The following is a 25,801-nucleotide window of genomic DNA, read 5'->3' on the forward strand; positions in this document are numbered from 1 at the left end:
GGCGTGTAGCGGCAGAGCCGCCACGGCCCTCGCCCCCGTCCGGGCAGGGGTGCTGAAGGAGAAGGCAGCGCAGGCACGGACGGGGGTCGCACGCGGCTCCCGTCTCCCGGAGGGGCCCGCCGCATTGAGACGGGGATGCTCCACGGACCGATGAGGGCCCAGGGTCAGCACCCCGAGCATCGTGCAGACAGCCCGCGACGGCTGCTCGTGGAAAGGCAGCGCCGGCCGAGCGATTTGCCTGGCCTCACCTCTCGGAGCTGGGCACCCGCCCGCAAGCCGTGTCAGCAGTGAAACAGGAGCTCCCCGGAGCAGGGAAAGCCAGCTGCCAGAGCCTGCTGCAGCGGGGGAGACGGGGAGCGGAGGAGAAGCCGACGGGCGCGAAACGAAGCTGATAGGGGAGCGCCAGCCCGGCGGTATTTCTGTCGAAGGACTCGGGCAGCAAGACCGCTGCCTCCAGCCAAGACGCACCCCCGCGGGGGGCCGCAGGAAGAAAGAGCCCCTATTCTTTTACATTGCAGGTGACATGCAAAAAAAAAAAAAAAAAAAAAAAAAGATATATATATAATTCTGCATCTAACAACCATTACCACAACAAACAGTGGGAACGCTGGTCCATTCCAGTCCCGGCGCGGCGCTCCGCAGCTATTCCAAGGACAACAGCCGCCACCGCGGCTCAGATGGCAAGAGACAAACCCCTGCCTGGATTTCGCTAGGGAAGGAGGAGTTGGAGGCTGGGGGGGTTGATATCCCATCCCCTACACACACATGCACATAAGCATATACCAAAAAAAGAAAAAAAACAAAAGAGAGAGAAGGGCCAGGGCCTTTTTATATCCCCAGCTCTGTCCAACCAGGCCAACAGAAGCCGACTCCTGATCAAAGCCAGATTCGTGGCGGACGAGCTGTGGCTTTGCTCATTTCCAATCATGAGTCGGCCTGGGAAAGACACGGCATCCAGTTCCTTTTACCTTCCCCAAGAATAGGAGCTTGCAGGCAACTGGCTCAGGAAATATCCCCCGATTCGCGGGCTAACCAGGAACAGATGTGCTTGCGGACTGGAAGGCCTGCGATGGAGGTAACAGCACAGCCCGCTCTGGTTTTAAGTGGTGTTTAAGGCTGGTGAGGATATTTTTCCGCAGCAGGGTTTTCATACTCAGCCTTGAGAGTCAAAGTAAGCTTGCCAAAACTAGATGTCGGATCTGGCCCTGTCGGGCAACTCCTACGTATCTCTAGCTCAGTGTCCCATCGCTGCCACCAGCCAGCTCTGGGTGTTGCAGAAGGGAGAGGGAGGATTAAGTCCTCTTGCCACCTCCTGCTCAGATGTCCCAAAGCATCCCCTCTTGAAGGCTCAGATCAAGCGTCGTGGCTTCTTAACCTGGCAGGGGAAACACCATGCATCTGTGTACAAGAAGGCAGTTTTCCTCAACCGCTTTGCAGGAGAACTGCTCTTCTGGTGTGGTTCGCGACCCACCACAGTGCAGTGGCTTTAAGCCCAGTTTATGGAAATGGGAGAGTCTCCTCCCTTGCGTGCTCCAAGGGTCTTACGGCTACGTGCAAGCAAAACTCGGGGGCATCCGAACCACAAGCCTCTGGGCTTGGGCCTGCAAGTAGGATGCCTGCCAAAGGATTTGGAAACATCTGAAGCCCCAGGCGCAGGTAGAGGATGTTTGCCAGTAGTAGGGCCACTTACAGTTTTGGACTTTTGGATCTGGAATTAGTTTTGGCTAATTTGGCTTTGGATACAAATTAAATTTAAAAAATTAATTAAAAAAAAAAATAAAGCAATCCCCTCCAAGATTTGCTAGAAGCAGCGCTAGCTCGGGATCTTCTCTGTGCTCACGAGTAACCCCTCCCTGCCCGACTTGCAAGTACTTGTCCTCGCAGCGACTTCCTGTGGTAACGAGCTCCACCGTTTGATGACGAGCTCTGGGAAACCGGTGCTTCCTTCGATCAGATCTGCATCTGCCCCTTTCGGTTTCACTGAACGGTGCTCGTGCTCTGACAGGTCAGAAGCTCCCAGTGAGTCTCCTGGAGGCCAAGTCCCAGGCAAGCAGGAGGCTGAAACGTCTCAAAGCGAATGGAAGCAGCAGTCCTGGAGGAGAGCCACCGCAGTGGCCTCTACGCCTAGCAGGACTGTTAGGAGGTGTCAGCTCAAGCAGGGATCCCAAGCCTTGAAAGCAGCAAGCAGCTCAGCGCTCAGATGCTGCTCACTGAGCCGTTACACGAAAGACACCGTGCGTTTTACTAACGGCCCCGGGGAGGAAAGCACCTTCCCTCCCGCCTTGGGTCTCAAGTGGATCGACTGCAGCAGAGGGAGAGGAAAGGGACTTGCCCAGGGTCAGAGCAAGCCCATGGCAGAGCTGGGCATGGCTGGCAAGAGGGCCTGACTCCGAACTGCTCCAGCATCGGGTCTCTGGGCTTTTGAGGTCGCTGCTCCAGCCAGCCAGCAGCCCTCAATTAGTGGAAGAGCACACCCTCCAGCAAAAATGATCTAAAGCAGAGCTCTGCCAGCACCCCCGCCCTTCCCATACCAATGGTCGCAAACAATTGTGCTGTCGGAAACACTGAGACAGGGCTCCCAGCTCAGCCAGGGTGAGAAGCCCCAGGAAACCTGGTGGGACCCTGCTCACGACTGGGGAGTGGGCATCGAGGGTTACAGGTTGCACAGATGGGATACAGTGGGGAACGGGGGGGCGGTGTTGCTCTCTCTGTTAAGGAGCAATATACATCTTCTGTCATCAAAATGTGATCAGAGGAGGGCCAAACCGAGGTACAGTAGGTCTGGATACAAGGCGGTTGGGGGAAAAGGGACTTAGTGGTGGGGGTCTACTACAGACCACCACACCAGGAGGATGAGCTAGACCTGGAATCTGCAGACAGCTCTTGGAAGCCATATAGTCGAGAGATATGTATCCAAGTTCGCAGATGATACCAAATTATGGGGCAAAGTTAACACACCAGAGGGTAGGGAACGGATCCAGGTGGATCTGGACAGGTTGGAAAAATGGGCAGAAGGAAAACGATGCAGTTCAACAAAGACAAGTGCAAAGTGCTGCACCTGGGCAAAAAGACCCAGCAATGCACTTACAGGCTGGGAGACGACCTTCTCAGCAGCAGAAAGGGATCTCGGACTCGTAGTCGACTCCAAGATGAACATGAGTCATCAGCGTGATAAAGTGATCAACAGGGCTTACTACACTTTATCGTGCATTAGCAGATACATGGTGAACAGGTCCAGGGAGGGGATGCTCCCCCTCTGTGCAGCATTGGTCAGGCCGCAGTTGGAGTACGGCATCCAGTTTTGGGCTTCGTAGTTCAGGAGGGATGTGGACAACATGGAGAGAGTCCAGGAGGCCACTCGTATGGTCAGAGGCCTGCAGGCAAGGCCCTGCAAGGACAGACTGAGGGACCTGGATCTCTTCAGCCTTTGCAAGAGAAGGTGATCTTGTGGCTGCCTATGAATTCATCAGGGGAGGGCAGCAGGGAATAGGAGATGCTCTGTTTACCAGGGCACCACCTGGAGTAACTAGGAACAAGGGCCACAAACGGGCGGAGAGCAGATTTAGGTTGGACATTAGGAAGAACTTCTTCACGGTGAGGGTTGCCAGAATCTGGAATGGGCTCCAAGGGAGGTGGTGCTCTCCCCTACCCTGGGGGTCTTCAAGAGGAGACTGGACAAACATGTGGCTGGGGGTGTCTGACCCCAGTGCTCTTTCCTGCCCAGGGCAGGGGGTTGCCCTCGACGACCTACTGAGGTCCCTTCCGACCCCAATATCTGTGAATCATAACTCCTGAAAGAACCGTCATCATCAGGAAGAGAAGAAAGGTCCCTTCTCCCACCCTTTATGTGACAGAAGTGGTGCCAAAAGCAACAACAGCAAAGTCAAACAGCTCAGCCAACAACAGCAACAATTTCTGTCGGTAAGACGGAGAGGGACCATCCGTCCCTCGGTGGGGTTTGTACAGCGCCCTGCACCACAGACTCTTTGTGCGCGATGAGGGAATGGCTACAATAGGCGAGATGCCAACGGCTCTCCAGGGCTCTTCCACCCTTGATTTATGTACTTCTACTTTTATTTCCTAGCCCTGATCTTTGTATTTCGAAGGCTTTTCCCTTCACACACGCATTCACTAAAAAAACAAAACAAAAAAACCACCCCTAAATACCCAACGGCTCTCACAACACAAGTAATAAGAGCTGTCTGTAATTGGAGACTTCTGGGGTTTTCTTTTTTGGAAAGTCAAGCAGAACTGAGGAGTAGAATTAGCTAGGACTGCACTAAGCCCTTAATGGGATAAAGACCTTCCCATTAAAATATGATGCAAATTCCATTTGGGAAATTTCATGGTCATTTAGTGATTACAGGGCAGAAAATCATGCTGCTGAGGCTGTATTTCCATCCCAGGAGCCTGCGACCGCACAGAGCACATGAGCCCTTTTGCACCCAAACCCTCTGCTAGTGAACTGTCTCACTTGCCCAGCTTGAGCGCAGCTGCTATATTTCAATGCCCTCCAACAGACACGCAGCGCCAGAGCTTGCAACAGCAACGTTCACTCGGGTATTTCCCCGTCTCCTCTCGGCCCAGAGGCAGGGGGTGAACGTACTCTCTGCTGATGACAGACAGACGGCTGCAGGGAGCCGACGGGCTGTGCCACGGAGCTCCCAGCCCTCCCCAGCAAGAGGCGCTCGGAGCAACGTCTGCCTCACATGGCACGCACCACCAGTGCGTGCAGGGTACGGTTCAGACCTGTGGGCAGCAAAGGGGTCAGTGCATGCCCCAGGTGGAGGAAACCCAGCGATCACAGTCCAAGCCCTGCATGCACCAGCATCGGAAGCCTGCAGCTGGCCTGCTGCATTTTTCTCCACACCAGAGCAGAGGAAATCCTGCAGCTCCTCTGTTTTTAATGAGCGCTTTGAATAAATCCAGGAGAAAAGGGAACAAGGCCATCGCAGTCACCCCCTCGTGTTTTATTTGGAGATGCTGTGCCCATATGCCCAGGGGTCAAGGGTAACAGTTCATCATGCTGACAGTGCCCGAGAGCAGCTCCAAGGCTGGCTGTCAGCGGGGACCTGGTGCTCTGGCAGACGCACAGAAAGCAGCTACAGCCTTTGGCACCTGAAAGCAGCACAGGGTCGAGATAAGCACAACAGCCAAGCGACCAGCAAATCACTGCTAATAAAGAAGAGGTGCAAATGGCCTTCATTAGGTTCCAGAGTGAACACAGCCTTATGATGAACAGGGTGGAGATAATGGCTCTCGGGGTTACTATTTTGGTCCCTCTGAAGTTCCAGGAAGACCTTGCTGGACAGGTTACATTCCACTCGCATGGTCTAGCTAACCACGAGGGCCAGAAAAAATGTTTGCAACGACAGCTGAGGCTCTGAAGCCCAGCGTTGTTCCTGCAGCTGCAGGGCTGGAGCACATGCCGGGCTCTGATGGGAATACAGCCCTTGCCTTGGCAAAACTCTCAGAGCGCATCCCACTTGCATCAGAAAAACAGATGCCTTTAGGAGGCGTGGACTGCCTGCCTGGCGCTTGTACACGGCTGTGGATGCAGGAGGTGCCGTCCCCTGCCAATGATCGAAGGGCTTTGTGCCAGGAGCCGATACAAAAATTGCAAAGCGACCAGGTGCAAGGGGTGTGACAGGTAACAACATCTCAGCTGCAGCAGCCAAGCAGAGCTGCTTTTGTCTATCATTTTATAGCACTGGACAAAGCGAATTTCAGCTCATGAAAGCTTGCGCTCTATACCTCTGCTCTGGTCCCTCAATAAAGTGCAAATCTATGCTGCCTTCCACTCCACGTCGGACTACGACAGCGATCCGCCTCCCTGCTCTGCAGAACACAGGGCCACGCATCTGCGTCCTCTGCTACCGCGATGTCTCCAGGCATCGGTGTCTATGGCCGCGAAGTTACTGACTGAGGATGAGAAGAGCTGACACCTGAAGTCCTAGACTTAGGACAGTCACAACGAGGCAGCGAGAAGGAGGAGAACTGGCTGCCTGCTGCACTGTGCTGCGTTAGTGTTTTTGCAGGGACTCAGGAAGAATAGGATCGTGGTTATGTGCCTAAGTACCACGTAGGCAGCCGCTGGGCAGATTAAGACCTGACCTCTCCATCAGTGCAATCCTAATGCAAACCCATGTCACGGCCTAAGTGCTCCTCGCTGGCAAGCTTGTAAAGCAAACAAGAAACCACAGTCTGTGGCCTCACCTAACACGAGATCTAATTTGGAAATGCAGAATCCTGCCTCTGTGCTTGTTGCACCCCCGCGCGCAGAGCTGAGCCTAAAGAGCAAGAAGTATTCTCAGAATTACGAGCGCTCTCGGGGGACGGAGCCACAGCGGCACCGACTCAGCTGCAGACACCAGGGAGACTGGCCGGCAGCCACCAGACAAAGGGCTGCAGAGCGAACCCAGCCCAAAAGCACTGCAGTTGTTCGCAGGCGCAAGAGAAGGAGCCAGGAGAGTTGAGGAAAGTGCAGGCACCATCTCACGCATCCACACCCTGCCTACCTAACCCCAGGGATGGGAAAGGGCTTAGTGGAGCGGGGGTAGGAGATAGAGCTGTTAATCATTGATTTCTCAGCTCAGTGGCTGAAGGAAAACAGCATCGGCTCTGGGCACAACTCAAATACAAAAATGTCAGCTCCTTGAAGAAGAGGGAAGACACAAAAAACACTGCATTTCAGGGTGAAATCTTTCTCCAACTACCCACCCAAATCAATGTTTTTAAGTGGATTTTTGCTGTTGGGAGGCGAGGAGGGATTTAAATCCTTTTTTATTATTAAAAAAGGTAGCTCCCATTTTTTAAAAGGTAAAGACAATATAATTAACTAAAAAAAGAAAAAGAAAAAAAAAAGCTAGGGCCGTTCTTCAGGATTTTATAAAAGTTTCTAAGAAAGTATTAAAGCATATAAAAAAAAAATTCCTCTTCACGTTTGGCCTGAAATGATTTGCCTGGATTCACAAAGATTTTGGTCTCCCCACAACTATCTTTTCCGACAACTCATCCGTTTGCACCAAAGAGTTCACCTACCCCAGTGCTCCTCATCCTTTTGAGACTCATGGCCCCCCTCGAAATGTCTCAGGTTTCCACTCGTATTTTTTAGCTATGGAAAAATATAGAGCAGCTTTGCTACCGCAAAGAACTCAAAAAGACCCAAGGGGGTCAGAAGATTTCTAAAACGATGGATTCCTATTTAAAATCTCATGAATCATGTTTGCATGCTCCACAGTGCTAACATCACGTAGCATCCTGTAGCACCCTTGACAGCATCTCAAGGCACTGGTTGAGACTCAGCCTGAGCCCCACTTGTAACAGGTGTCAAAGAAAACCCAGAGCAGCAATAAGAGATCTTGAAGCCTTCCAAAAACACATGGAAGGAACAGTTCCTGTCGGAACTAGAAGTGTAAAAACGGATCGGCCACCTGCTCTGGGACATCGAATCCAGTGACAAAGAAGCCAGCCCTGACCATCTGCAGCTGCCTCTTGGGAAGCAGGCTGGAGGTAAAGCAAAGCAAATGCAGGTGTCTGTCTGGGCAAGCACTCAGACAGGCCCTTTCTTGGAACAGCCATTTCCATCCCAAGAACGCAGAAGGCAGCTGCATTGACCCTGCGGAGATGTTCCCCTCTGGGATTATAAATCTGGCATCCTCAAATGCAGAGCTTATTGCCGCTCAGCGGCTCCCGAGCAAAGCACACACTGTTTTCACGTCCCAGTTTGCAAAACTTGAAGCCGTTGGAGAACAAACTCAGCCTGGGGACCATAAGACCAAGCAAGTCTGTGCATCACCACAAGCAACAACAGGCCCCAGGACATACTGGGAGGATGCATGGGACAGTAGAGAAGCTCCTGGTCTTGCAGGTACGCGAGTACTATGGGAGAAAGCTCACCAGAAGCAACAAATGCTTAGAAGTCTTCACGGGTCCCCCCCCCAACGAGTACGAGGCTGGGGGGACATTTTTACCACTGGTCTTCTGATCAAGGGAACATCTCCAGCACAGAGGGGCCAAGGAGACTGGCAAGGAAAGCAGGAGAGATGCACAGCTTGCCTCAAGTGAACAGTTTTTTAGCTGAGACTATTACAGCAGTGGGAGGAGGGGGAGGCAGCAAGCCATAGTCCAATTCTCCTGACACAGACACCTTCACACTTGTGCACCGTCATCCGTGCCCCTCCGTTGTCTCCGGCCTCAGAGGACAGGTGTCTCAGAGACACAGCCCTACAAAGCTCTGCAGTCACCTCAACCTTTTCAACCCGTCAGCAACGAGGCAACAGAAATTGAGATGGACACTTTGCTCTGTGACTCGTAGCACAACAGAGTCCTAGGCATGACCATGAATGCAGGTAATAGGGTCCTTCTTCAGTCAGGGCCCTACCTGCAAGTCAGTGGCAGGATGCATGGTTTGAATGCTTTGGTGCGTTTCCAAATCCAGCATCACACCCTGGGCCAGGTAGCCCCGTCACGTTATTCGAGTGACAGAGGAGAGGGAGAAGGAGAGACCTGCCCATTAGAGAACTTCCTTGATTTGAGGGGCAAGAACCAGTTTAACTGAACCAAATTATCTTCCCTGGTGCAGCAGGCAGGTACAGCTCTGTCAAGCCTCAACTAAACAGCCACCACCCCGTTAGAAGAAAGTGGGCTTCTCTGCAGATGGATAAACCCCAACACGTCACGCACGCGTCCTGGGTCAAGCTCTTGCAGGCTGGGACTCCACACCAAATCGCTGGACTGAAGCCTGCTGCCCCCAGTGTGCCTGGCAGGAGGCGTTTCCCTTAAAAGCAAGATGCCAGCCCTGTAAACTAATTTCAGGTTTAGCAGCAGCAGCCCAGGGGCATCCACAGAGCAGAACGTGAGCCATGGGATGGGGTGGATGGGGCACGCAGGCATCAAATCCTGAGCAGAGAAGGGAAGCTCACACTGGCTTGCTTCCATAAGGTTGCGACATGCGGTACCCGCCTAAGGGAAACCCCATGCAAAACCCCCAGGGAGGGAGGGAAATCCACGTATCACACACAAAGTGCTTTGTGGTCAGGCAGCCCAGTGCAGACTCAAGTGGGGATGCTGGGGGAGAGCACGCTCTGGACAGAGACCAGCTAAGGGTGCTCTGGGCAGGAGAAGTGTACATGCTGACAACAATACAGCAGATTCAGAGGGCCGTTCTTGCAGCTTTCACCCGGCTCCTGTAGAAGTCACCTCACTGCATTTACTCCCCAGTTCCTTGCTACTGTCTCCAGCTGAGCAAGGCAGCAACTAAGATCAGCTCAGCCTCCAAAGAGCCACTCCTTGGGTCGAAGCACGGTTTTAGTGCACTGCTAGTCCGGAGGCAATTGCAAGTGCTCGGCTCTTGGGGTGCACAGCACCCCACCAGGCATCCCAGCTGTGCCCAGCACCACGGCACATGCCAGGAGACCAGTGCCAGCCGCTCCCAGCCTGAGAGCGTACCGCACCCCTCACCAGTGCCCCCACAATCCAGCCAGGTTAAAAAGAGGCACTAAAGAGTTAACACAGGAAGAGTCCAGGCTGGAGAGCAGTAATCTGGAAATCAAACACCACGGCTGCCAGCGTACACACGTCATTAGCACACAGGCAGAGGTCACGCAGCGCAGCACACAGAAACCCGGCAAGACAGGGCTAACCCAGAAGCGGGTTTTCTACACAGGCCTCCCTGATCCCATTCACAAGCTCGCCACCCACGCACTGCCTGCCGCCGCCTTTTATACCCTTGCTTTATCTGGTTTCTATGAACACTGTGCTCGCCGACCAATCAGGAACGGGAGTCAACAGGAAGCGGAGCTTGCTGACAGGGTGCGAGTTAAACGGGCAAATGCACGGGAGATGGAGCGGGCCAATCGGAGCCTGCCGAGACGCCAGGGCACGTCGCAAATCCAGCAGCCATTCAGAAGCGGCTTGTGCGGCCGAGATGGAGGTGGCTCTGGCCTAGTCCAATGGCTCCACTAGCCTGGGTTTCTGCCCCATGGGGCCACAGAGTTGGCTCGTGGTCAAGACCCTGTGTTGCAAAGGCACCTGCCAAAGCATCTTGGAGGGTTGCAGTGTAAGGTGCGGGAAGGGATGGTTGCAAATTCCTCGCGTGCTGCTAAAATGCAACACGCTGGAGAGGAGGGAAGCCCACCCCCCTCCCCACAGCCACTTTAAACAGGAGAGGAAACGTGATCGGGCGCACAATGGTTTCTTAAGAGACTTCAGGATTGGCACATCTGCCTCGTAGGAAAAGAGCTACGTCATTTTCTAGCGAGGAGCCGCAAAGAGCCCTGTTGCTGCAGCTCGTCTTAGAGGTTATGCCCCTCCTCGGAGGCAGAGCATGCCGAGGCACTGGCTCAGCCCTGAGTCACAGGGACTTCCCCCCTAACCCCAAACTCCATTTCCTGCCGTGCCAACTTGAAGTCGCCCTTCCAGGTCCCAACCCAACCAGATCCTGCTGAGCTTGCATGACCTGACAGCCAACAGGAGGCCGGGGAAGAAACCTAGCCTCTGAGCCCCGCAAGGCTTCGTGCCACGGTGCATTTTCCCCCGGGCCATACTAGTTGGCTGAGCAAATTCCTGCATGCAAAGGTGCAGCCCGTGGGAGTAGATCCTGACTTAGATCAAGCGCTGAGCGACATGCTCGAAGGACCCAAGCACAAGGAGTCAGGCAGAGCGACTGTCACTGTCAGCTGGTGGTATGGACGGGAAAGAGCAGGGTCTGGCGAGGTGGGTTTCCTTGACCGCCAGCTGCTCTCTCAGCTGTCCCCCACATAAATCCCTAGCAGGAAGATGCACACACAAACACGGAGAGATTCATCCAGCCAGCTAGTCCAGGCTTGCAGGTACTCATTAGACATCCGACCCGAGTGTCCAACCCAGCATGTTTGTCTGCCATCAGACACAGGGCTGCTGCCACCTGCCAGCCCTTCTCCCATCTCCGGTTTGTGCCATGAATTGCTCCGTTGGCACTTGGAGATGGATTTACCAGTTGCACAAGGCCTTGGAAGGCTTCTCGGAGGGTGGCCAAGACCTCTGGCAGGATCAGAAGGGTCCCAAAACGTGCTGCCACGTCACTCTCCTCCATGCAGCGTGTGCACCCCTTTACGTGCAAGCAGACATGGCTGCTATGTTTTACCCTATAGTAAATGTACTCCACGGTAAGGGGATTCCGGCTGGCAACCAACTACTTTGCATTGAACCGAGCAGGGGAGCAGACACAGGACATGTTCCACATATTCATTTCCCCAGATAATAAGGGGGAAACTTTCCCCTGGATCTGAGAGATTTACTCTGCAGTAGGACTCTGCTTCACTTTTACCAGGCTATTTAATTGTGCAGTCTGTGCATTGTGCCCAATTTCAAAATGGAGTAAAGCACTACAATCCCAAGTGCAGACACGGTTTTACAAGTCCCTCTGGACAGATATCAACACCCTTTAGTTCCACAAATGCTCTCTCATGCAGGTACCTTTAAACCTTAAACATCCCCCAGGAAAGGGCTGTGCCACTTATTAAAAATACTGCATATTTCCACCCTAACCCCAAAGGACTTTGAACCAGTACAAGAACTGTCTGTGAACGAGGGCTTGGTGTAACTGTACAAGGCAGCTCATCCTTTCACATCTGAGCATGTCTGAGAAGATATAGGCAAGACGTCTCAAATTCCCTCCTCCAGGGAAGAGGGCCCCATGCTGAAAACCAAAGTAGAAGGGATCACTAGAGAATCGTTTGTAGATCAGTCGCCAACATCTGGGGATCTTTACCCCACCTCACTCCTATACAATCATAGAAAAGTTGGGCTGGAAGAGGCATCTGGAGACCACATCTAGTCTAACCCCCTACCTGAGGCAGGATCATCCCCAACCAAACCATCCCAGGCAAAGCCTTGTCTGACCCATTCCTAACACCCCCCAAGCGGCCCTGTGGCTTTGCACCCACCTCCTTGTGAAAAGCAGCAGCCTGGAGACCCGATGCTTTGCTCAGACCCCCACCCCTGCAGCTAAAGTACATTGCACAAGGATGCCAAAGACCTCCAGCAACAACAAAGGCTACCCCCAGACATTGCCAGAAACCTAAAAGCAGCCCGACGGGTGGCGGCGTATGAGCCTGGCATACAAAAAGGACGTATGCCACCAAGACTAGGGAGTCCCTGCAAGTGAGAACAGGCCCTTGGACACCGAGGGCTGAGGCAGACGGCCGCCTGGAGCTGCTACACAGCCACGCTCGGGCGAGGTTATCTGGTGCTAGCAGCTGGACAGCCTGGCGGGTGCCGATGCCAAGCCTCAGCGGGAGGTTTGCAGCCTGATGGGAAATGCTCGCACCGTGCACCCGGGAGGTTTCTTCCTTTCCAGCATAAGGATTCTTTGAGGGAAGGGATGGAGGGAGGAAGGGTGGGTGCTCCACGAACAATACTGGCCTCCTCCCCATCCTGCCTCTGCTCGCTGCACACCCGACTCTCTACGATCTGGAGTCGGCTCAAGTGGCAGAGATAGCAAACTCGCCTAACTGGAGCAAATATCTGGAGCCGTCCACCCTGACCTGGCAGCCAGCATCGGCTCCCTCGAGAGAGCTGGCACCTAACCAGCTCCATTAACCCGGCACACACGAGCCTGCAGAGGCCATGGCAGGTGGAACCAGCTCAGGTATTTCTGCAGCCGTGCCGACACCCAGCCCTTCTCTCTCCGACCAACACTGGGAGCTCCCAACACCCGCTGAGCTGTCACCTCTGTGCCCAGCATCGCTGATGGACTGTCCTCTCCTTGCTTCCTGAATGGCGAAGTCAGCGTGACAGCCCCACAAGCAGGGGGTAGATGAAGGGCAGAAACCTTTTCTCCCCAGCCTGCCACTCTCGCACCCCAGCACAAATCAGACAGTGCCTGGAGTCCGCGGTTGCAGGCTAGAGACTGGAGGGGAGATGCTCGGACCACGATGAGAAGCAAAGGGCTCAAACGCCAGCCCTGGAAATCGCGCTTCTGTAAATCACACGCTCCAATTCCAGCACGACGCGCAGCTGGAGCCTGGGGAGCCCCCGCGGAGCTCAGGCCCCGCTGTGGTCACGACGGCCCCTCGAGCCTGACAGCCCACGAAGCAACCACGCTTCTCCATTTCCCACGCGGAGCGGTAGCAGACCAGCGGCATGCACGCCAGCAGCGGGGCACTGCCAGCCTGTCCTCCTCAGGGGCTGCAGGGAGATGCCTCCTGACAAGCTGCGTGACTAGAGGTTTCGCTGCCTTGTGCTTCGTGCGCTCCAGAAACCAGGGTGGCCGGGTTCTCCCTTGCCAGGGCAGGAAGGGAACAGCAGGGTCCAGCAATGGTGGTAGGAGATTCTTTAGGTAATGTCACACATCAAACTCCCTGGCTAAGGCTTACCGTTCCTTGCCTTAGGGGTGGCCTTTGGTCAGCAGAGCCAAGCACGCATCCATGCCCAACTTCCAGTCTCATAAATCCCCAGGATCTCTTGGTTAGTAAAGTAAAATCCCCTCTTGGAGTACCACACCCAGCATCACTCCCCCAGGAAAGTCTGTCAGAGACTGCTGCTTTAGCTGTAGCAGTAAAAACAAACCCCTGGCAACAACCCCACCAAACCCCCAGCCTTGCAACACGACAGTTCTGGTCATAATTGCCAACTATTTCACAGCCATTGCAGCAACCACAAGCCCTGTCCCTTGGAAAGGCCCGACTTCCAGCTCCCCGACTTTTGCGAACAGCTGAGCACAGCATCAAACAGAGCTGGAGCTTCAGTACCCCTGGGGCTGCTGCTGCCTGGGCTCCGATCTCCAGAGCCTACGGGGGCGACATCACGCCCACCGTGGACGCCATGCGGCGAAATGCGGCGTCGCCACGCAATGCGAAGGTTGCCACACCAAAACGAAGCAGGCAACTGGCTCCCAAGCCGTTGTCTGTGAGAGGGCAGCAGAAAAGCGCAACAGAGAAGCTGCGGCTGGTCCCAGAATGGGCCAAAGTCCACAGTGCATAATGGTCAAGCTGAAAAACAGGGACGCGCTTGGTTCTGGCGGGTGCACGGGGCCTCCAGGTGCATTTGCCATCTGCAAGGTCCTGCCCTGGGCACCGAGAAGGCCTCAGGATCCACCCCACTGCCTATTGCAGACCCTGGCCTGATCTTTCCTGGAGCACCGCAGGGTGGTATTAGTGTCAAGGGAAAACAGCTTGGGATCAGGAGCCCTACCCATGGCATCAGCAGCTGCATCCACGTGAAGATCAGAGTCTTACCAGACCCCAGGGTGCAAGGCACAGGAGCGCAGGCTGGACCAGGCAACGAGCACTGATGCTGTCTCCAGACCAGCCCTGCACACCAGCCTGGCACCAGAGAAGCAGCAGCTCATTCAAAGGCCCTCCCCTGTTACAGGTCTTCATGCAGCTGTATTTCCACAAGCCGAGTCCCAGCCCAGCACGCACACACACCCCCACCCCAAAATAGCTTTGCACATTTTTCCAGCCTTCCGCTCTAGTGTCATTTGCAGACCACGAGAACCACACTCCCTCCCGGCAGAGGCCCCCGGCAGCAGGAAGGCCGGATCCGGTGCTCAGAGCTGAGCCGCAAAAAGGGAAGTCAGAACGCGTGGGCCGGCAGAGCAGGGGCTCACAGGCACCACTCACTCCTTCCGGGCTCGGGGCACGGTTTCAGCCCGTAGGAGGAGCAACCGGCTTTTGCTACCTCGTGGCTGGGGCTACAGGAACTCACTGCAGGTGTCCCCCTCCCCCTGGGTCTCGGGGCTGCATCCGCCCCTCATTGCAATGCTGGAGCTTTCAACCTTGCCTTTAGAGGAGCCAAGATCTGCTTCCGGGGGACTTTGAGCACATGCCATTTGCTTCCCTTGAGATGGGCGCAATCCTGCCTCAGCACAGGGGTTTTCACTGCACAACTTCCCCACTGCCGGACTGCTCCCAGCCGCAACACGGCTATGTCTGCGCAGTTTGCTTACGGTGGCCAGCAGCTCTCAGGCCTACTGCTCCAGGCTAGCGGCCTCCTAAATCAGAAGCTACCTGGCCACAGCTGCAAGGTTCATCATCAGGCTGGCTAATTAGCAGCGCTGAGCAACCATGCTAATAATTAGGCAGCTCCCTCCAGCTAAGCAGGGACGCTGCATGGAAGCAGCTAGACCGGGGTGGGCAAAATGCGGCCCGCGGGCTGGATGTGGCCTGCATGCCGTTCTAGCTGGCCCGCGGGTCCCTAAAAAATTTAGAAAATTAGTATACATCGACTGCCTGTCACGCAGCCCTCAATGGCTTGCCAAAACTCAGTAAGCGGCCCTCTGCCCAAAATAACTGCCTGCCCCTGCACTAGGCCAAGCCTGGTTTTGCAGCAGCCTCCCCAATGCAAGTTTGAGGATGCCACTACTCAGGGCAGTAAATCTAGCACTCAAACAAAGCCTCCCGCCCCCCTTCTGACCTTACCACCCATCATTTTAAAGCAAAACATTAAACGTTAAAGTGAAACGTTAGGCTTGTCCTTTTAAAGCTTTCAGTCTGCAGCCAGACGCAGCTCAGCAAGTACACAGAAAAGCAAGGTTGGAAAGTGCCCCCCTGCTGCGGCAGCACCTTAGGACATCAGGATGGAGAGATCCCACTTCCCCATTGCCGTCAGATCGCTGCAGCCCAACAGACAGGGCCGACCTCAGGCTACAGAAAGCTTTTGCATCTCTGGACATACATCTCGGTACGGCCAGACTCTTCCGTGCAAGATCAGCTGGAAATAGCAGGTGGCAAGTTTATCACCCCATCCAAGACACTCTCAGCTCACTCCTACCCGGCGAGTCAATCTGATCATCACTGACGATTTTGCAGGTGAAGCCAAAATGTTCCCCAGCACTGCAGGGGAGGCAGGGAGGGGAAGAAAAATAAGAGATAGCTGAACTCAGCATTAGGTGCCACACCGAGCTTCCCTCCAGAGAGGTTTCGACAGATCGGTTCACGCTGGAGGAAGAGCTCTCTCTCGCCCAGCATCATTCCATTTGCAAGCGTCACGCAGCCATGTAAAGTTACGTGACATCTTAGGAAACTCCAGGAGGTACAAGACTGTCCTGCGATGGAACAGGAATAATCACAGCTGCCTCGTTGCAAAGATGGATGGGGTGTCTGTAAACATCCCCACGGGGAGCTAAAGATGCTGTGCCCGCCTCTTGGTTTTAATCAGGCCGTGACATGAAAGGGAAGCAGAGAGGAAGCTGGTTCTGCCAGATGCCACTTGGCGAGTTTCCCCAAAGGCACAGGAGGAAGCCTCAGCCCATCCAGCAGGGCAGCTTGGGACACCTCCTGCCATGGCTGTCACCGAAGCACATACAGCCAGTGCAGACTACCCGGGTGAAAGTGGCTGTCCCAAAACCAGGGACCATCGGTACCGGACAAACGCTGTGGAGCTGTGCTCCCCAACCAGCACGCATGAGCAAGTAGGACTGAAGATGGCACACGGAGGAGTGCCCAGGCACACGGGAGCAGAGGTGCTCGAAGCAGACACGTGCTTTGTCCCTTAGCTGGGGCAGCACAGTGGGAAACAAAGGAAGCAGGAGAGGGGAAAAATGCTCGGGCCAGACACAGGCTTGAAGAGGATCTGAACAGAGATGGAGCCGTCCATCGCCACTCGGCGAGAGAAGCAGATGCTTGCAGCATCTCAAAAGGCTCGGAGGCTTTCAGCGTGACAAGGAGGAACGGGCTGCACGCGTGTGCTCGGCACGGAGGGAGCACAATCGTTCAGGGCAGGTGCTGGCTCTTCTCCAAAGCCAGTGTGTGCAGCCGGCAGCCTGGAAACCAGATGGTTTCAAAACCTCCTCCTCCCTGCAGCAACACGGAGCATGTTCTGCAGGCAACGCGCCCCCCTCCGCTCGGCATCCTTCCAGGGGCAACAAACCTCGCTGCCAAGGGGACGACTCTCGGGAATCCTGCTCCCGTCTTCAGCTCATACCCCAAGGGGCAGATGCTGGTATTTTAAAGCAGAGCAAAAGCCCCCACGTCCCTGTGCCTGCCATCCTTCCATCTGCAACTCGAGCAAGGCAGCCTGCCCTAGGCCCAGGCATTATTGCCCCTTTCAGCAGCACAGCTGAACCCCTTTAACCCAGGAAGCCAGGGCTAGCATGTGTCTTCTTGCTTATGAGTCAACAGCTCCATTCAGCACCATTATGTCGCTGCTGATTCATCCCATGGTTACACAGCAAACAGGAAACACAAGTCCACATTCCCTCCGTTTAAGATGCAGCTCATTTAAAGCAAAGGCACGCTGCGTGTGTTGTTCACCCACTCACATGGGGCCTGACTCCAAGTTTCCTGTGCACCAGCCCTGGGGAAGGAAAGTCCCCCAAAAACCTAAATCCAGTTTATTCCTGTGACATGAGAAGCAGCCGCTGAAGCTCAGGAGTATCCAGCACTGATCACAGGACAGGAACGACCTGCCTGCTCCCACCCTTGTATTTCATTAGACAACAGGATGCCCCGGACCATCGTCCCCATGCTGCTTTCCTTCCCGATGCAGCCCGCTCCCTTTCTTTCGCTCCGCACCGATCTTGTAACCTCCCATTATGTCAAATGCCTCACCAGAACGCGATCCCCTCAGGCCAGGGACCTCGTCTTCTTACTCAGAGGCAAGGCATGAAGCACGCGCTGACGCCATATAAATAATGCCAGCCATTACACACAGTCAGCCCAATGCAATGCAGGCGCTAAAGGAAGTGCAGGTAAGGCCTGACAGACACACTTTGGTTAACGTGCACCACAGCTCGCAGATTGAGCGCCGCTCCATCCGAAACGCACACGAGAGCTGGGGAGGGCCGGCTCTGCCCCTGCATTCCCCTCTCGGCCCACGCACTCACACCCCCCTGAAGCTGCATCACGTGGCTCCTGGCCTGCCACCAAAACGACATGCAGTTGGCTCCAAAGTTGATGAAGCTGCAACCGTGACTTGCCCCCGGAGACAGAGGTTTGCTGTCATTTCCCCCGCTGACCTATTCACACAAGGCAGCTGTGAAGAGCCTGAGCCCCTTTTCACTGCATTTCTGATCATCATCATGTTTTTGAGTTGACACTTCAATTAGGACAGGCAAACAAATCTTTAGGGTTGAAAAGCAAACCATCCCAGCCCCCAATTTGGCTCAAATTCATAGAAGCACAGAAATTCAGGTTGGAAGGGAGCTCAGGAGGTCACATCTGGTCCAACCCCCTGCTCAAAGCAGGACCAGCCCCAACTACATCATCCCTGACAGGATTTGTCAAGCTGGGCCTTAAAACCTCCAAGGATGGAGCTTCCACCACCTCTCCGGGTAACCTGTTGCAGTACATTACTACCCTTCCCATCAGAAAGTTCCTCCTGATGTCCAACCTAAACCGCCTATGCTGCAACTGGAGACCATTCTCTTTTTAAAGCACTTTTAAAAGCACTCCATTTTCTTTTTAAAGCACACAAAAATAAGGATTTTGCCTCATTGTAACGATGCAGGTCACTGGAATTGATTTACGAAAACATGGGTTACAGACTGATGCCAGCAGGGACGAGGCCGATGCCCCCGGTCCCCTGGAGAGGCACATTTAGCGGGTCTTGACAAGAACCCAAACCTTGACAGGCCACAAGGTCGCCTTTAAAATGAGCATTACAGCACTTATTTCTCCCACTGCCGACAGGAGGATGTTATGCAGCTGATCAGGCTGAGCTCCACATGCTGTTATCAGCTCAGGTTTAGTTTTGTCTACGCTTTCCCAGCTAGATCTGCAGCATCTGCCTCCCTCGTTCTAGACCCTCTAGCATTCGTGGCCTCTCAGCCACAGACAGAAAAAGCCTGCAGCCCATCTGCTGAAATTTCTAGTTTCTCTCTTCAACCAAAAAACAAAACACCGTGGTCAGCCCGTGAAAGCACAAAATCCTGAAAATCTGTGCAATGCTCTCTGTGAAGACAGGCAACTTGTGCAAATGTTCACCACATGCAGGTCGGCAGGACCTGTCAGAGATTAAGCATGCAAGTGATGGCAGCTAAGCATGCAGTGTTTTGTTTTTAAGGAGGATTTTGCAGGTCCCAATCCAAATCAGCCAAATCGATTCCAAATTTGTGAGTCCGTCCAGAGCCACGCTGCTGGCAAACACCCTCCACCCCACCCGGGGCTTCAGATGCCACCTTCGGCAGGCATCCTACGTGCAGGTCCAAGCCTGGAGGCTTGGGGTTCGGATGCCCCTGAGGTTTCCTTGCCCTCAGCCATAAGAGACTCCCATTTCCATAAACTGCACTTAAAACGCCAGAAGAGCACTTCTCCTGCAAAGCGGTTGGGGGAAACTGCCCTCTTGGACACGGACGCATGGCGCTTCCCCTGCCAGGATACAGCTTGCCCTCAGCCGGCCTCCCAAACCAGGGAGGAGCAAGTGCTGGCACGGGCTTTTGGATGCCGAGGCTCCGGTGCGCCGCCGCCACGGTCCCGGCTCGGCGCAAGCGACAGCTGGCCGGGGAGGGAGCTGGGCTCCGACGTGTCTCTCCGCCCCGCGCGGGGCTACCTGCCGGCGGGCGCGGGGCCCTTGCGCAGGGAAGACTGGGCAACACCAGCCGGCCTCCGCTCTTCCCACTTCACATAAGACCCCACGCAGCCCCAGCCCCCCCGACGCGGCACCGCAGCCCCGGGGCGCCCCGCCGGCACCAGGACACGTCCCCCGCGCGCTGCTGCACGCGGCAGGGGCCCCTCCTGCTCTTGCCCCCTCTGGGCACCGGCCAGGCCGGCGGGGACGCTCCCGGCCGCAGGGCCCCCCCGGCGCGGCTCACCCACCTCTGGGCAGGGACATGCTGGCCCTAGCTGCGGCGGGCGCGGGCTGCGCACATGTCCCGGAGCGGAGGCCGGCCGCGCCACTGGCAGCCGGGAGCAGCTGTGCGGGGGCGGGGCCGGATTGGCGGAGCCCCGCCCCCGCCGGAACTGCCTCCCCATTGGCTAGCCCCGGGGAGGGGGCGCGGCGACGCGCGGCCGCCCCCTGCCGGCCGGCCGGCCGGGGTAGCGCAGGCGGCGGGGCGGGGCGGGGCGGGGGCCGAGAGCGGGTCTGCCGCCCGCCTGTCCCGCGCCTGGCACCGCGCCGCCGCGCCAGGGACACGGCCTCGCGCCCGGCGGCCCAGCGTCGGGGCAGCGGTGGGATCCAGCGGGCCACGCTCCTGCCTGGCTGTGAGGGGGCGGGGCAGCCCCGGCGCTGCCCGCCTTCACGCCCAGTCCAGCAGCCTCCTCCTCGCGCCGCAGCTCCAGTCCTGCCCCCGCCCCCGGGCCTGCCGCTTGCTGCCCCCGCCTTCCCATGCACGCTCAGCAAAGGCTCCTCTGGCTCGCTCCTCGGCTCCCACCATCTCCTTCCAGGATCCCCCAAGGTTTCCGCTCGCATCTCCCGGGTGCGGCTCGGGGGGGAGAGCCCCTGCTTTGAACATGCACGCGTGCGTGTGCGGGACCCCCGCAGCCCCCTCGGGACACCCTCCCCAGCGGAGAGGAAGGCAGCTGTGCCCCAGGGCTCCTGGACCATTGCGGGGTGTTCCCGGCAACATCTGCCTTTCAGTCGTGCTGCTTCTGCCACCTAGTGACGTAGGAAAATGAAAAGGATGAGGCTGTCCCGCTGGTTAGGCCTAGACCTGGATCTCCCCAGGCAGGGGTCCCAGGCCAAGTGGCACCTCGTGGGGCGCTGGACGGCTCAGAGCCTGAGAAGGAAGTACTGGGCTGTCCCGCTGGCTCGGATCCACGGTGGGAGTAGCTACGCCTTGTCCGACGCAGACTCGGCCCGGCTCCTGGCCTGTTCTCGGGCAGGTCCGGCCTGAAAGGGCCTGGGACCGAGCTCTGGGGCGGGTCTCCCTCAGCCCTTCCAAGCTGCACGGGTAAAAGGGCAGACTTTGCACCTTAATGGCCAGAAATCAGCCCTTTCCAGCAGCACCCAGCCTGGTTGTCCTGTCCCCCCACCGCCCCCTGAGAACCAACCCTCTACCCCAACATGCTGCTGTCTCCTGGCTCAGCCGTGGGGCAGTTTCTGCCCTGCTTTTCCGTCTCCCTGGTGCTTTCCTGCCTGGTTTGGCCTTGGGGGAGGAAGAGGTGAATTTTGCCATGGGCAAGTGTCAAGCAAGCACAAGAGCCAGAATTTGGAGACAGCCCAGCCCTAGGCGCGTCCCAGCTGAGGCTGAGAGCTGCCGTGCCCCCTCTGCTCCAGAGGATAGGAGTGGGAGCTTCAGGCGCCTGGCCCCCCTCTAAACCACACCCCAGCTGCTGCAGTAGGGCTCCCCGAAAGAGAAGCACCCACGTGCAGAAGACGTGTCTGTGGGCTCCAGCCAGCAAACGCATTTCCTGGGGCCCGAATAGGATTCACATTCCTCGGGCCTCCTATTGAAACAAGTCAGCGCTTCTGCCAGCCATGGCCCTGGGCCCGGTCCTCTGCTCTGAGCAGTCACCTGCCCCCCACGTGCTGTGATCCCAGCAAAGGGCAGGCCAGAAGAGCTGGCACAGAAGGACTGGTGGAGTGATGCACACAGGCAAATCCCTTAGAAACGGAGGGGTTTTCTTGTTCTCCCTTCACATCTGTTCCCTGAGTTCCTTGCCAGCCTGGACTCTGTGTTGCCAGTGTTGGGGTCCTGACAAGTGTGTCCCTGGGAAGGGAAAAAACAAGAGAAGGGTCCAAGGTGTCACAAAGGCTTTGCTGAACCCAGCGAGCAGAGAAGACTTGTGCATCCTCACTGAAGACAGCAGCCACGTGCCCAGCTGTCCTCCATGGCCAAGCCCATGAAAAGAGCCTTGTGCTCATCCCCGTAATGCTTAGTGCTGGCAGGACTCGTTCCTCCAAGGCAGGAGGATCAGACTCATTTGGTTCCCCTTCTAGGACTGGACGTCTTTGTGAAATGTTCTTCTAGACCAGTGGTTTTCAACCCGTGGTCCATGGGCCATGGGGGTCTGCAGACTGTATCTAAGGGGTCCATGAAAGATGACTATGATCAGGCAAAAATATGTGAATACCTACACTTACAATCCAAAGGGGCCCGCACCTCCAATTAAAATTTCCAAAGAGGACCGCAAATGAAAAAAGGTTGAAAACTACTACTCTAGAGTGACCAGCTACAGGACCTGATGCCCAAATGAGGGGGCCTGCGTCTACCGGAGATCAAAAGAAGTGATCGTAATCCTCCCGTCTGCAATTAGCCAGCCCACAATGGCCCACAAACACAGCTACACTGCTTCCAGGAAGCAGCCAGCCTGTAGCAGCATGGCGTGTCTGTGGGCACTGCTGCTTGGCGTGACATATCTGTGGTGCCGGAAAAATCAGGGGTGGAGGCTGAACTCCAGACAGGCAGGCCTGAATGAGCTGGCCCTGGGTGGGTGTTTTGGTGACAGCCCTCCCACGCGCTGCAGGAAGTGGTGAGAGCAACTCCCAAACAGCCCCAGGTCCTCCGAGTCAGGAGGGAGCCAATGCCCTCCCTTTGAGAGCTTGACCCTTTGCAATCCCAAAGAGCCTAGGGGCTCTCTACAGTCCTGCCGTGGTTGGCTTCATGTCCCGCCGGGTAAATTTTGGTTCCAGTACCTGTGTCCAGCCTCTGGGCCCTGCCCTTTCTGTGCCGCTCACATTGAAAGCTGTTCCTCATTTCCTCTCCTAAGAGACGTGCTCTTTCCCACCCCATCCATATTCCCCATAAAGGGGGAAACAAAGCAATCCCTTCATCTTACTGACGCGTCCGGCACTGCTGGGTAAATTAGTGAATTGGTGTTTGTAACATGCTTTGAGACCTTCAGATGAGAAAGGCGCTGCAGTGGGATTTTTATAGGATCAGCATCAAGATCTGGGATGGTAACTTGATGTCACGGCTAGGTAAAGCAGGAGTGCCTACAAGACACCTTGGATGTAATAAAAAGATGCGCCCAGCAAGCGTTCCCCAGCCCAGAATGGCAGGCAGCGTCCTGGGCTTGACGCTGCCCAGATTTAAAGTTCAAGGCAATGCTGCCTCTGAGGAGCACCTTTCCTGGTGTCGCTGCTTCTGCATGTGACTACCCCTGTCTGCCTCCCAAAGCATCTGACAAAGCTATTGCTTATGAAAGCAAGGTGCAACCCTTCCCTGCCTTCTGACGTGCTCGAGAAGTGCGTCTGAGATCAGAGCTAGCTGTCATTGCTGGCCTGAGGCACAGGCAAATAACCCAGATGCAGGAACAGCAAAAGCTCCCAATGGAGCACGAGCGTGCTCATAGTTTTCCGTAAGGGCGGTGGATTTTTATCATTCCTTAAAGACCACAAGACATATCTCAAACGCTATGACTGTGAGAGTCAGGCAGCTCTGGACAGCAGAGATCAGCATGTGCTCGGGAGCTGGATCATCCACCAGGAAGCTAATCACTCTGTGATATAACATGGGGGCACGTGGCTTTGCTTGCTGCAGCTGGAAGCCTGATGGAAACTCTGGAGGCAGCTGTTCCTGGCAGGGCCGGGAAGGCTCCTTCGTCTTACCGCTGGAGGGGCCACTTCAGCATTTTAATACCTGTTGCAAAACCCAAACACGAGCATCATCCTCGAGTGGCATGGGCCCGCAGCTGTGATGTCTCGCATTACGATGTATTTTTGGCAGGACTTTGGAAGGGGTCTCGGTGGGGGCACCCCACTCCGGGCAAAGTCTCGCTTTCCCCGCTGGTCATGCATGAAGCTTCCAGTAAAATGACTGACTGACCATGTACATTCGGTAACACTGCTGTCTGTTAGCAGTAGTGGACAGCAAATCAGCACTCCTTGGCTCATGTTCATGATATGGGTGTGTGACGGCCACTTTTGAAGGCCTCGGTGTTTACAGCACACACCCCACAGCACTCTGGTGGGGTGGGAAGTTGGGCTTCGTACATAGTAAGGCCGTGCTTACGCAGGAAACACACCAGGATGGGCAGCAGCACCGAACACTGCCCTGCTCTGCGGTGCCAAACCAGGAGCCGCGTGGCCATATCTACCCAGTCCTGCTTCCGGGATAATCTTCCCCCACAGTCATTTTCTAACCGTGAGAGACAAACTGAAGCCCTGCATCCTGAAGCTTAGTAGCCCTTCAAAATGTTTGGTGTTAATTGGACCATCTCTCCTCTCATTTAACAGCCCCTGGAGGGCTTGCAGTGCAGTGGTTTCTGCCCCACTGGGAGCAAGGGTGCAGGTTAGGACTCAGTAGCCCCGTCACAGGTCCATACATCTTCCCAGTCCTCATTTCCTCCCCTGAAGCTGCCTGGGGAGGGCAGGGGTCAGCTTTAAAAGGGACAGATATATGTCTAACCCAATACACTATCAACTAGGGTGACACAGCACCCTCGGATGCCTTGAGAGTCCTTCAAGGGTGCTGCAGGCTGCCACACTGTTAACCCTGTTAGGCTGACAAACCCGATCCACAAGACAGACCCAGAGATTTCAAACAGGAATCCGTAGCTGGGGTCTTTCTGAGTTTTTTGCAAAAGGGAAACCTCTCTGTTATTTTTCTGCAGGCAAAAAGTGAAAACGAAGAGCTGGCATTTTCCAGGGCGACCTCAAGTGTAACCTAGGGGTCAGAGCACTGTGCTGGGAAGTCAGAGAAGATCAGGCTCAAACACTCTGGGGCCTAGGACCTGAGTCTCCAGTTCCTTGGGTGCATGCCTCAGCCCACTGGTTTGCAACCCTTCAGGGTCCGCAGACTCCGTCTAAGGGGACAGCAAAAATATGTTCAATTGAAAATATGTGAATACCCATACTTACAATTCAAAGGGGTCAGCACCTCCATTTGAAATTTCCAAATGGGTCTGCAACTGAAAAAGGTTGAAAACCACTGCCTTGACCACTTAGCAGTTGGGGCTAAAACAGGGGAAGGCCCCTTCACTTCCAGAGTCTAACAGCCACTTGTCATCGGCCTGTGTCAGGCAGAAAGGATCACAGTGGGGTGCATGGGTGAGCTGTTGAGGTCACATAGTCCAGGGCCCTGCTCAAGGCAGGATCATCCCTGGCTAAATCCAGCGACTGGCTCCCACCCAGAGTACACTCAGACAGAGCCCGGCACCTCCATGCCCGGTATACCCTACTTGCTTGTGAGCAATAGGCCTACGGCTGCTTACGTGTGCACGCTGACAGGGGGCTGGCATCCCTACGCCTGCAAAATCCCCTTTCAAGTGACACACCTGCCACATGGGTGCACGGAGTGGAATCGGCTACTGCCTGCTGCCTTTTTGGAGAGCTCGTTATTTGCCACCAGCCTACAAATCAAGGACCGCCCCAGGGTTTTCTTTGTCTGTATCTGCGCCCTCAGTGGTACCGTGGGACTTGGCTTTCATAGAGACATAGATTGTAAGGCCGGACCCTGCAAGATCATCAGGTCCAGCCCCCTGCACCAGGCAGGAAAGACAACTGGGGGCCAGGTGACCCCAGCAAGGTGACCGTCCAGTCTTCTCTTGAAGATTTCCAGGGTAGGAGATTGTACCACCTCTGGAGGGAGTTTATTCCACCGTCTGGACACCCTGGCTGTGAAGAAGTTTTTTCTAATGTTGAGCCAGCAGTTTGTGGCCATTACTCCTGGTTTTCCCCTCGGGTGTCCTGGTGACAGTTGCTCACTGAGGCCTTCATGTCTTCCCCTAGTGCAGTGGTAAGCTGCTATCAGGTCCCCTTTTAGCCTTTTTTTCCCTCAGGCTGAAGAGCCCCAGGTCCCTCAGCCTTTCCTCGTATGGCTTGCTTTTTAAGACTCTGATCATACCCTGGCTCTTCTTTGGACCCTCTCAAGCTTGGCCTCATCCTTGTTAAAGTGCAGCACCCAGACCTGGACGCAGCCCTCCAGCTGCAGTATCACCAGCGCTGAGCAGAGCGGAAGAATCACCTCCTTGGCTTTGGTGCAGATGCATCGATTGAT

The 25,801-nt window shown here is 55.5% G+C and overlaps 1 protein-coding gene across 3 annotated transcripts in view; it reads right to left on the reverse strand.

Annotated features, from left to right (window-relative positions):
* MAP2K3 (mitogen-activated protein kinase kinase 3) overlaps positions 1-19,893 on the reverse strand; it is a 45,832-nt gene extending 25,939 nt beyond the window's left edge. The window contains exon 1 of one of the 3 annotated variants that reach the window (XM_090023455.1): positions 19,740-19,893. In XM_090023455.1, the coding sequence (XP_089879581.1) occupies positions 19,740-19,755 (16 nt within the window). In that variant the 5' untranslated portion in view covers positions 19,756-19,893. Of the gene's footprint in view, positions 1-587; positions 6,829-19,739 lie in introns of those variants that run through there. The other 2 variants (XM_090023454.1, XM_090023458.1) reach the window with 2 other exon arrangements.
* Between the last annotated feature and the right edge of the window lie 5,908 nt (positions 19,894-25,801).

Source organism: Crocodylus siamensis, chromosome 12 (assembly GCF_052110815.1).
Source record: "Crocodylus siamensis isolate JL-2025a chromosome 12, ASM5211081v1, whole genome shotgun sequence".
Lineage (NCBI taxonomy): Eukaryota > Metazoa > Chordata > Crocodylia > Crocodylidae > Crocodylus > Crocodylus siamensis.